Source organism: Lygodium microphyllum, chromosome 18 (genome assembly GCF_053477565.2).
Source record: "Lygodium microphyllum isolate KBCC chromosome 18, Lygodium_microphyllum_v1.1.10, whole genome shotgun sequence".
In the NCBI taxonomy this organism is placed as follows: domain Eukaryota; kingdom Viridiplantae; phylum Streptophyta; class Polypodiopsida; order Schizaeales; family Lygodiaceae; genus Lygodium; species Lygodium microphyllum.
The window spans coordinates 36332083-36344829 of NC_141152.1; the positions used below are offsets into that span (position 1 = coordinate 36332083).

The 12747-nt window shown below is 44.1% G+C and overlaps 1 protein-coding gene across 1 annotated transcript; it reads left to right on the forward strand.

The window, feature by feature from the left end:
* The first annotated feature begins 6433 nt into the window (after positions 1-6433).
* LOC148020754 (uncharacterized) lies at positions 6434-11948 on the forward strand. The gene is made up of 14 exons (XM_087699444.1): positions 6434-7272; positions 7391-7451; positions 7546-7944; positions 8040-8164; positions 8254-8362; positions 8457-8602; positions 8768-8844; positions 8931-8994; positions 9103-9235; positions 9354-9429; positions 9498-9661; positions 9759-9911; positions 10009-11385; positions 11535-11948. Exons 1-14 carry the CDS (start codon positions 6680-6682, stop codon positions 11799-11801), a joined length of 3744 nt encoding a protein of 1247 aa, XP_087555570.1. The 5' UTR covers positions 6434-6679; the 3' UTR covers positions 11802-11948.
* Positions 11949-12747: the final 799 nt, after the last annotated feature.

The following is a 12747-nucleotide window of genomic DNA, read 5'->3' on the forward strand; positions in this document are numbered from 1 at the left end:
TGGACTTGATGGAAGCAAGAGAGAGAAAGCTAATGTGGCAGCTTGTAGACAAAAAAAATCAATCCATCAATTTACATGTAGTAATAGGGTATCTCCTGAGGCAGCGTCAACTGCATGAACAGTCCAAGGTATAGCAATGTCACGCGTAGGCTATGATAATGTGGAGCAAACATACATAGAGGCTAAGAAGGTAAGAAACTTTCCAAAGTTGTTGGAGGTGAAGGGAAGTAACCAAAATTTTTAGAATGATGGCAACTCATGGAATAGCATTTCAAAGAGATCAAGCTTACCTTCAAGAAGAAGCATGCAACTATCCTCTAGAAGAAGGAGTTCCAAGCTTGAGTGAAGGAGAGGGAGCAAGCCCTAGACAAGCATAAGGGTGCAACTGAGAGCTATGAGGAAGCTCCTTTCGCACATGCTCAGGAGCGGAAAGAATATACCACAGCTACAATCTATGAGCAAAGGCGGAAGTGGATGGAAGAGAAGATAATGCCCATGTGGCTTCACAGTGACCAATCATTTTTTTGAGAGAAAAAAAAACACTAACTTTTTGTGGCCTTATATGTGGAAAAAAAAACCTCACCACTATGTGCATGTATCCGAGCCTTGGTGCTCAATACAAGTTTGTACTCACCCATGGTATGAGGCTACTCTGCTCAAGACCACTTAGAGGCTCAAAATGAATGTATTTATATACATGTGTGTCTCAACAAAGTGTGTCTAAGACAAGGTTGCACAAGAATTAGCTTGTGTTGGGTTCTCTGCTCGAGACTAAGATCTCAAAAAGAATTTGCAAGTGTGTGCTGTGTGCACGTGATTGTTGCACCTTGAGGTTTGTCATACCTTTCCCGAACGTCTAGGATTGTTCAAAACAGATGGGGTAGGTTCACGCGAGCAACTAGTGCTCAAACGAACATTGTACATGCACATAAAACATGCATATGGTGGACTAGATGTGTCTAGTCATGTAAACACTCCAATATAGCATTGAGAGGGGGTGTTGAAAAGTAGCGATTCTGGTCATGCAATGCTACATTGGGGATGGGTGATAAGGTAAAGTAAACACCTCACTTAAGACGGGGTGTTGAGAATGTAAGCTTCAGTGTTTGCGGGTGTGTATATGCGAAAGCACTCTTATGTGCTTAAGATTGTACGGTGCATGAATATGGACGAGAGATGTGGACTAAAAGTATGCCGCATCGGGCACACATCTAAACTGTGGATTGTATAGTGTCACATGGGGACACACATGGAAAGTATGAGAGATCATTGATGGAGCATCTCCTTCTTTATATATGTAACCAGTTTATGCAATGAAATAGAAGAGAACATTTGAGTGTGCATATTGTGTGATTTTTCTATTTGTAGCCATGGAATTCCTTGTCTATTACAATCCACCATAATTATGTGCCAATCATTTTGTATACACCATGATCAACCCCACATTAGGATTGTTAACAGTTATGGTTACAGTTGGGGCCATGATAACTGGTGGGATCGGATGTAATAAGCCCTTACCCCTTTCCTTGCTCAATCTCCACGACCTTTGCACTAGTGCTTGGTCCCTCGTCTATCAACAAGCTCATGGCTGCTAACTCCTCCTCCCTACTGTGTTGTTCTATTGGTATGCGAATAGCTTTCATTGTGTCCTCTTTCTCCTCCTTGCGTAGTCTTTTTTCTTCTTTTTCCAATTTCTTCACCCTCTCTTCTTTGGCCCTTTTTAACTCTTCTTGCATCTTTTTGAGCTCATCCTTTTCTTTTCTCGTCATCCTCTCCTTTGTTTCCACTTACTTCTACTGAGAGGGATCTTAATATGCAACTTCTTTGGTCCTCCTCAGCTAGGTGGCGCCTCTTGTTCTCCACCCTCACTCACTATTCTTTCACTGGATTGATCCTGCTCGTGGAGTGGCCATCTCTCAGGGGTCTCCCCCACTTCCTCTTCACCTTCCACTTCTCCCACCGCCTCTTGGATATAATGGCAGTTAGTACCCTGCCAAACCCTATGGTCAAAGCTTTGGATGCGAACATTTTGCAGTTGGATTTAGAGGTGGTAGCCAGTGACTCTCCCCCCCCCCCCCCCCCCCCCCCCTTGCTCACTAGTTTTTGCTAGAAACTAGTGCCTTGGCTGAAGTTTCGATGGTTCTCCGGACATAAGCATTGAGGTTGACTTCCTCTAGGGCTCTTGCCATGACTCTTTCAAGCATGGGCACTTGGATTCTCATCATAAGTGCATTGTACCTATGACTGGAGAAGAGTGCATACACCAATTTTTCTTGCAACTAGATGGTAGCATTGAGAATGTTCCAAGCTAATTCCATCGTTAGTGTGTATCCTTGCCTTCATCATCTTCAACATGATGTAGACATCCCTCTTCTATCTTTTTCCTTAGATGTTCGCTAGCCCTAATGATTTCTCCATCAGTTTCGGCTGCCTTAGTGCAATCTTGACCTTCCTGGAAGAGCCTCCTCGCCTAATAGTTACAGTGCCCTGCCCTTACTTACATCAAAGGTCCTCAAGAACTCTGTGCATCAGTTGTGGTCGATCTCTTTGCCAGATTTTTCCATGTATTTGTGAAGGTAGTACTAATCGATTATCCTCTTCACTACATCTCTAGCATTTATCAGTTCCTTCAAGTTGTCGATGCTATGGTACTTGAGTTGGTTGAAGACTCTTGTCTTGATAGTAACCGATACCTATTATGCTCTTCTTTTGAGAATGGAATTTGTGTTGCCATTTTAGGTTCCTACCAAGATACAATGACTTCTATTAGTTCACTTGCAATACCATTTTCCAACATGAAAGTAAAAGATTGTAACTTTACGTAATGAAACAAGAGGACTTCAAAGATAGAATGGAATATATTTTTTCAAGTAGTCCGTAAATTCCAAGCAAGCATTTTCTGACTATTCTTCTTAAGCGCAAAGTCTTTTTATTCACCTTTTTACTTTCAGGTTTCAATCTCAACATTTTCTTCATGTCTTCCTTCCTTTTTTATGCTTTATCATTTGTGTTCCTCTGAGATTTGGTTTTCCACCTTACTTCCCCTCCCCTCGAGAATGATGCAAATCCTTCCTAGGATTAAAGGATGAAGGGTTAAGGGCATTAAGCGCATGGTTGTGATACACGGGTTGTACTCTAAGGTGGCATGACGGTCCCCATGTCCTGAGGTCGAACACCGACATGTACAATGTAGGTCAGGACATCAGTTAGAAAATCATCAGAGTTGATTTGGCTACTAGCAAGGTGTAGTTCTTCTTCACTCAAGATGTGATCCAAGTAAGGATGGGCTCTAACATGATCTTCTAAGAGTTGATTACGGGTGATGAACAATACTCTGAAGAAGGTAGGAGCTACGTAAGTTGGATCATACTCCACAGTTTTTATGGCGTCGGCTTGCCCATGATTGGGCAGTCCTCTTGCTCCCATTGGAGACAGAGAGCATACCATCTCTAAAGAAAAGAAAAGTCAAAGTCTGCTAGTGTTTTTAGCTCGGTTATTTCCTAATGGGTTGCAAATATTTTACTCTTGCTATAGGAGGTGATTAGCTATTGTTTTTGAGCTTACTCTTGAGAAATTCCATTGGCGATCAACTCCTTAGCTACTACCATGGGGACTTTAACAAACATGAAATCTGATTCTTCCTAGGTGCATTGTAGCGTGCATATATTAGTTGTTGCCAAAGGCTCTTCCGTGAGACCTAAGTCCAACCGCTCGTAGCTTTTGGCAATCATAGTGAAGGTGGCATCCAAACGTCAAATGCAAGTGATCAAGTCATCCCCCATATTCTTGGCTAAATCATCGGAGGCCAAAGTGAGAAAAGATCGACGCTCATAAGAGGGTCTAAGGCCTTCAGGAGGTTGGGGAATGATTGGGCTAGATAACTCAGCAAATTGATATCTCTTAGTGTGTGCATTGGTCAGTAGAGCTCTCATCTCGGTGACTTGTGTGAAGGACTTAACTAGGGGCTTCAATGTGGCACTACTTCTTGCTTGTGGAATAACACGAACACTGAGAGTGCTAGGTTGCATCGGTTAAGGAGTAGTAGGCTGCGATTTTGGTCGATAGAACCATTGAGACCATATGGGTTTGGTGGCTTTTAGTTCAGGCAATATCTCAGTTCTAGGCGACTTTGATGTTTTTGGAGATGGGCTGGAGAGCTTGGATTGAGGAGCACACATATTGCTCCTAGTCTTGGGTAACCAAATCCAATTGTTTCCTTCATAGTAGCTTTGAGCGGGTACCCATCGCGGCTTGACTATTCCTGTGCTTTGGTAGCCCCATCTTTGCCTCCTAGGCCTAGGACGTGAGGTTCTATAGTTACAAGTTCGTGTAGGCTAGCTTCTAAGTGGCTTTGGTTTTGTTTGGGCATCCTTTGAGTTGTTGCTCAGTGGTCCTAGTTGTGTCTTCTTTGGGTTGCGAGTCGTTTGTCTTGGTAGGGTGAGACAAGTTACGACCCCTCTCCTTAGACCTTACACTTGTTTCCTCTGCTCGGGGCACTGCAAGCTGAAGTGGAGTTGCGTTATCCTTGCTGAAAGTTGTCACTATCTAGACATTGCCAATGGTACGATGAACGCGATATGAGTCATAGTCAACATTGCAATGCGTTTGCTTCGTGAATGCAGGTCCCAACAACGATTCTCTACCAGCATCCTTAGTGTTTGGTAACACATAGAAGATCATTGGGAGGCTTTCAATCTTGATAGAGACCACTAGTTTGCACTTTCCTAGCAATGGTTAGGAATGCCCCTTGAACAAAGGAAGACAAAGATGATGATGATAATAAGCATAAGAAAAAAGCTATAGATAACTAGAGGAGTGCATCATAGGGAGTAGGGTTGCTAAAGGCACCTACTACTTTTCTCCATTATTTTCTTCTCTTACTTTTCTTTATTAATTTCTTCCCTCAAAATCAAAAAAGCAATCCCACAAAAAGAGGTAACCTGGTTCTTAAACTTAACATGCGTGGGCCTCTATCCATCTTACTCTAAGGTGACTATCTTAAAATAAAAAATGGATAAACTGTCGTTCTATCATTAATCCAATTTGTAACTTATTTTAACTTTGTTATAGGTTCAATTTTCCATTTATTACTTACATGCTGCAAAGTATGCTAATATATGTGTGTCGCTTGGTGTTTGTAGTAGAAACATGATGCGAAGTTTTATTTATTTAGCCATTTTAGGGTTATCATGCATATGTACGTCGACTCGCTCTTTCTCAAAATTATTTTAAAGTATACACTTGCTCACAATTGGATAGTCCCCCTCATATTTACTAGACCTTTTTGACCCTATAGCTAGCCTCTATTCTTTGTCTTGGCAGGCCCTTGGGATCCACATCACTATGTGTATCTCCAAAGTGTATTTGTGAAGATTGGCCCGCGCTTGCACGCACGCATTATCGCATAACCCCCAAGGCCCACACACACACACACTCTCTCTCTCTGTCTCTCTCTCAACTTCACAAAGGCTAGGCCTAGACGTGCGGCGTGCCTATGTTGAAACTTTGGAAGTGCATTTGCACGTACAGAGGGATGGTGCTATTTGCATTCATGAATAGGTGAACATAGAAAGGATTAATGAGGCTTGAGTCTTACGTAGTACTTCCATAAAGTTAAAAGACTGGATTGTTATTTGTGCCTCACCATCAATGGCACACATCGTACGTACTAGCCACTTCATTCTGTAACATTAATTGCAGCCTTGCGAAGAGGCCATTTTCAGTGAAAGGTTTCTTCGAAAGGACGTCTAACTACTGATTAGGAGGATTAGGGCAAATGCACAGGTGCTGGGTCGAATGGCTGCTCTCTTCTTCAACCCTTCTTGTTTCCGACATGGCCGTCGCTTCTGCTCTACGGTTTCTTCGTCCTGATGTGGTTGCGTTATTCATCCAAATTTCTCCGTAAGGAACCAAAGCAGCTGTACTAGCGAGCTACATTATAATTAATCTGCTTGTAACCTGCATCTCTCTCTCTCTCTCTCTCTCTCTCTCTCTCTGTGTCAGACCTCTTCTTTGATTTCTGCAGGTAGCGCCACGCTTTTGAATGGTGAACCTCGAATGGTAAAGGAATGCGCATACGGTATACCTATCAGTTTCAGCATCGTATTGTTTGTATTCTGCTCCCGGCTATTTGAACTAGTGTTGTTACATACAGTATCTCCAGAGTCCATATTGCTCTCCATGGACTGTAATTCTTGACTTGATGACAGACATGCACGTTGAAATAGAACCGCAAAAGTTAATTTCACTGCACATCTCTTTAGGTGTTGCTTTAGTTTGTATGCCTAAGAAATACAGCTCGTTATAAGATGAACAATCCACGATAAGCTTTCTCTTATCTCCTATAATGGCTAGCTGCCTCCCGATCCTAACCAAAAAAAAGTTAACAAATATTGTCTGCTTTGCCAATTTAGACTGATACGCAATGTAAGAAGGCTGTGTCCGGATGAAATATGGAGGTCAATGAGCCTATCCATACGTTTCTTTCAATTTTATTCTGCTGCTTTGTGAAATTCAGGAGCCATAACTTGATCGATGGCTTCATGAGAATCTCTATTAGAACCTAGGTTTGTCTAGCAGAGACGTTGGCAAGGCATATATATTTGTTGCATGGAGGAGAGTCTTGAAGTCGAGGTCATCCACAAAGAAGTTAGTTTCCTAAATAGAGAGGCGCGAAGACATGCCATCAGAAGAAAACGGCAATGGTTATATTTCTGTGACTGAATGGAGCTCTCAGCACGAATACTTCCCAGAAAGCGTATCTAAGAGTCCATCAACACCAAAGCTTTCTTACATGACAACACAAGAAAGTTCCCCTGAAGATCAGTCTAGCTCCCTGACTAGTTACACGGTAGAGCAGCCATTGAAACTGGATGAGAACAATCTAATAAATTTTGTGTGCCATGATGACGTCGGGGGACTAGTTTCTGTACTTCAAAACATGGCTCGAAGGATGAATCTGACCGACATTAAGGATCCAATAGCGAGCCGCAAATTGAGATCTTTCATAAACTACTGGTTTCCATACCGGCTTTTGCACCTCGCCTGCGAGCTGGACTCCGTAAGCTGCATGAAAGCATTGCTTGAAGGCGAATCAGGATTTCCACCGGCACCAGTAAACGGTGTGGATGAGTGCGGAAAATCTGCTCTTCATCATGCCGCAGGCACCCTCTCTATTCATTGCATTGAAGTTCTCCTGCGTAAGCATGCAAAAACGGAACTACGATCCAAGGAACGTTCTATTCCGCTAGAAGCTGCCTTACAGAACAAGAGGTCGATTACTGCTGTTACTTCCATCAGATTACAAAATCCTTACACGGGCTTTCTAATTTAGTGTGAGTATTCGGCGCCGTCGAAGCACTCACTCCATTATGACTGTGGCTTTTTGCAGGTGGTTGATAAATGCGGAATCGATTACGGCGTCCCAATTGATAAGGATCCTCGAAAGCCAGGTGCACAAAAACTCTTGATCCAAAAACCTTTTCCTGTGTACTGTGTAAATTGCGGACTCACACACCCATATTGTTTTCAATAAATATGAAACAGGATCTCAGTGCCGTGACACTTTTGGCGAGCCATACCAAAGATGCCCTGCATATAGCATGTCGTCTGGCCCTGGATGGCGAAACAGGATCATTGGCAACTCTTTTGCTTGCCGGTGGTAAATCGATGTTCAAAAACGAGTACCAGTACGAGTCTTTCCTAGAAGTTGTTGTACAGGAAGCACTGAATTCGAAGTATACATCACAGTCGACTGCAACCGCAGCACTGATCGAAAGTGTGGACCGACGAATACTTGAGGAAAATAGATCCTCTGTTTTAAAATGTTTGGAGATAATATTGCAGTTGAAAAGTTTCATCTGCAACTCTTTCAAAACCTCAGCAGCGGATCAACCTCTTCAAACGAATAAGTCGTCTCTGCCTCTCCTAATTCGAGCTGTTCAGGTTTGGATTACAAATGTTATATTATTGCGGTTGATTCGTACGAGCTGATCAGTTTCTCAGACCTTCATCTTCTAATGCAAGCTTTACACAATCAGGCAGGGGATGAGGCCATCTTAACAACACTGTTGAAAGCTGGAGTTAAGGTTAACGCAATGGATCTTGAATGCAACACGGCATTGCACTGGTGTTTCAAGAGAACCAATGCTGCGAAAGGATTGAGGTATTTACTGGACCATATAAAGCCCTCAGCAAGTACAGAATGTGACGTTGAAACTCTTGTTGAGGAGATCGCTTGTTGTTCGTCGTCAGACTTGTTTGGCAACTCGTGGCATACGGGGCGGCAATCGATGCGAGGGATAGGCTTGGCTTGACACCAGTGCATCTAGCTGCTGGCCAGGGTCATTTACAGGCACTCCAGGTTCCTCTGCGTAGACTCCCTGCCTTTCTTATGCAGCATCATAATATGAGAACCGGTTTGTAACCGTTACGTAGCTTACGATGGGAAACTCCAGCTCCTTCTGGCTCAAGACCCGGACGCAGTTCATATTGCAGCAGAGACAATGGAGACGCCTTTATATTTTGCAGTGAAGAACAACCATATTGACTGTGCCAAGCTTTTGCTTCAGTATGGAGCAAGTAGCCAGATGCTTAACAGAAGGTAACATGATTCTGGTCTTGATTTCTCTGCGACAGTAACGTTTTTAAATCACCACGTCTCGCTTGATTGAAGATCCGATTCGAACATGCTGCTGCCTTCCAGGGATGTTGCAGGCTTGGTTCTAACTCACGAGTCACCACCGATTTTTGTATTCTATTATTGCAGGCGACAAAGGCCTGTAGATGTTGCCAACTCACAAGATATGCGACTCATACTGTCACAAAAATGGAATAGAACTTCAGGTTCGTATCCAGCCTTTTCAAAGGTTTATGAAGCACGACGCATAGAAACTCTATCCAGATCTATGACCAGTAATGATCTAAAGCAGGATGCGCTCAAAACTTTCACGTTCAAGAAAGATCTGCCGATAGCCAAACTATCTCTGAGCTGAGGTAATGCCGTGGCCCGTGTCTCACAAAGATTCCTGAAGTAAGACTTAGACTTTTGAATTTGTTGACGTCTAGCGAATGCTAACACTTTCATGTGCGTTACTTTATAAGACATTTTTGTGGCGGAAATACGAAAACTGTCATGTGTCGGTACTACAAGCAACCTGGAGGATGTTCGAGAGGTGCCGCATGCCTTTTCGCTCATGGCGAAGAGGAGCTGCGGTCTGGAATGAGCCAAGTGAAGGTAATCTAATCTCCTGGCCCTAATCAGACACTTCACTAGCTTCGCCTATCCCGTAGCCTCAATGCTAGCTGCTTCTTTGTACAGCTTTGGTCTGAAAACTCGGCAACATTTCGTACAGGCTGCAACAGCTCAAGCAGTACCTCACAACGCACGGAGGATTTTTGTGGGAGGCTTGCCTCTTGATGTAGACTCAGGTATAAGAAAAGATATTGTTAATCGTTACGACACTCGATGAATTTGACGAAATACCGTCAACGTGCAGACGACTTAAGACAGTATTGTGAAGAAAGTTTTGGACCTGTAATTGAAGCCACAGTAATGGAATCCCACTCTGGAAGCCGAGGTTTTGGATTTGTGAAGTTCAAGACCGAAGCTTCGGCGGACGCCGCAGTTCAAGAGCGTTACATCTGCATTTTCGGTAAAAAGGTCAGGCAAAAGATTTAGATCATTTCACTGTGCTATCTGTACCTGGTGGTAGGTATTTTCAGCTAAACTCATTCGATTGCTACGACTTCTCGCGCAGGCCGAATTGAAGCATGCAATAAGCGATCAGCCGTCTACTCTAAGCTTCTACATGAACTCTCATGGGAATCATTGTGGGGACGGCATCACAATTACGGAGCCAAGCTGTACTAGTGAGGGCTCAATTAATCAGTGCCCTAAACTCGATATTAAGGTTAGGCAAGAATTTAGATCACTGCACAGTGCTGTCTGCACCTGGTGGTAGGTATTTTTAGCTAGAATTGTTCCGATGAGTACAACGTCTCGCGCAGGCTGAATTGAAGCATGCAGTAAGCGACCACCCGTCTACTCTCCCTCATGGGAATTATTGTGAGGGCGGCAGCACAATTACGGAGACAAGCTGTACTAGCGAGGGCTCAATTAATCAGCAATCTAAAGAGATTTCAAATGCAGGAGATCAGCGGAAAGAGATTCCAAATGCGGGGTCAAAGCCGCAGCCTCACTGGGTCGGGGTGTTCAAGAAATGGCTTCCTCCGTTTCTTGGGCAGGTTACCAAACAGATGGGCGAAGGCAAATGGTATCCATTGTCTTCTGTTAAAGCAGATTTCAGGGCCACCTGCGGCATGGAGCTGGACCATATAGCGTTGGGGTATGAGAAGCTCAGCGATTTCATACGCTCCGTACCTGATTTATGCCAGATGAAGATTGTGCCCGTAGGAGGAAAGGGGCCCGCCACGCATGTTGTTCTGCAGAGATCCCAGCGACCTTCAAATTCCACAAGGGGATTTGTTTCGTCGCTGGTGCACGAGGGCCGTTCTTATGCGGCTGCAGCAGCCGAAGCCGCCATTCCCATTGTAGATCAGAGGTCCCCTCCCACTTCCATACAACAAACATCTGAAAACAACAGAGAGGAGCTCAGCACTAGTAATCCTGGCAGAAAAAACACATACGAGAGCACCACAGCTATTAACGAAGCTCAACGTTATAATCATGCTGTTGAACCGTCGGCCTTCCAAACACCGCCTAGCAGCAGTAATACTAAAGGATTCGGCCCACCAGCTGCTACAGATACGTCTGACCTAGAACTAGTCTCATCAACGTTAATGTGCAGCGAGTCAACCTGTTGCCATCAATCCTTCCTGCCACCGATGAAACAACTTAAAGACGCAGGGAATTTTCTCATGACCTGGCAGACAGACAACAGCAAGGTTCATGGCAGACCACTATCTGATCCCTGCGCGAGCATCGAGTCACTACGTTGTGAAAGGGAGCTGGATCCTGAGAACTCCGGCACGAACCTTGGATGCAAGCAGCCGCCTCAAAGCTTGAAGTTTGGTCCGTCTATAGTGACTGCACAGTGCCCTTATCCTGACGCTACACCAAGCAGCCAGCAATTCTCTGTCTGGAGTTCCCAACCACAATTACCAGGATTGCTGCATGGTTTCAATCTAAATCCTGACTCGTTCAATATTGCATACTCATATTGTCCAAGTCCTCCAGCAATTGCCTCATCCCCCGACCTCATACTCATGAATGATCGGCGGCAAATACATCAAACCGCCGAGCTCTTTAATCCGTGGACCTCCAGAGTGTTGTTTCAGGGATTTGATGATCTTTTCCAGGAATTCAGTAGCTCCACGCAGTTGGCCAAGTCTGGCCAGGCCAACATCATTTGCCCATCTGGCCAGGTAAGCACAAACGTTTTCAAGTTCACTGGCTAAGGTTGTGTAGAATCGTATTTTCTATCTACTGATCCCATAGTGCTTTTCAAGTTCACTGGCAAAGGTTGTGTAGGATCGTATTTTCTATCTACTGATCCCATAGTGCTTTTGAGCAGCTGGATTCGCCTTCAGCAAGTGCCCTGACCAGCTCGGATGTCTCGCAAGAAGAGTACACAGTTGTTGATGAACCCATACGATCAACTCCACACCCTTGCAGGATCTGCGGATTAGAACCCGCTACCTGGCTTGCTTTTCCGTGCGGGCATAAAGCCATGTGCTCCAGCTGTGTAGAACAACTGAAGCATGGCAACCTTTTGGGCCAGCTACAGTGTTGCTTCGTCTGTGAGGGCCCAAGCTTAGAGTGGATTAATGAGTATCTGTGATAGAACGAATCTAGCTGGTTGCAGAACTTGAACTTTGATTACGTGCTAATCCTTTACATTAGTCCACACGGAGCATAATGGCGAACATTCGATAGTGCAGAAATTGATAAGAAGGGTGTTGCAACTAGCAACTTTCTGATTTTTGGATAAATACTTCAGTCTTTAACCCAATTGATTGGAAATTACAAGCAGAAGCAGAATTCAATATTCAACATTGTGATACCTTTTGCTGAGGTTACATGATAATACTAGTATTTACGTCCCAGTATACTGGAAGTTGTGAGTACTCTCAAGAGTCAATAGTGCTGAAGCTTTGGTTATCCAAAAAACAAAGCAGGTTTCGGCTTTGGCATAGTCGTATTTCTATTTCTGTGCTCCAATTGTCAAATTAATGCCTGTCTGCAACATATCAATCAACACAAACTTGATCCTCATGGCTACGCTTTAGCAGTAAGGGGGCAATAATTGGACCTCTTTAGCGTGAAGGGGCCGATAGCCGCACACCCAACTTACTGTCGATCGCTCTCACACATTTGAGAATTTGTCGCTCTCGTTCTTCAGATTTATTTTGGAGACGAAGGGGAAACAACAAAATAAGGCTCTCGTGCTTCAGATATACTCTGGAGATGAAGGAGAAGAAACAAAAGAAGGCTTTGCTCTACGATCAACTATGGCGCCTTATCGAACTTCCGCGCTGCCCTACCAGCCTTAAGGCTTCCTACACGTCCAATCTCCACCCCTCAAGCTTCTCTTCCACCTGTCGCTAACCACCCTCCACCGCTCCACCTTCTCCTTTCTACTTTTCTCCCTTATATAAGACTCCGCGCCTAGCCTCAGCCCGGCTTTTCGAAAAAGAAGACTTTATTTTAAGAAAATTCTCTCTGCTTTTCTCTCTATCTCGTGTAGAAAAAGAGCTCACTCTTTGTTGGGGAGCCCGGCTTTTCGA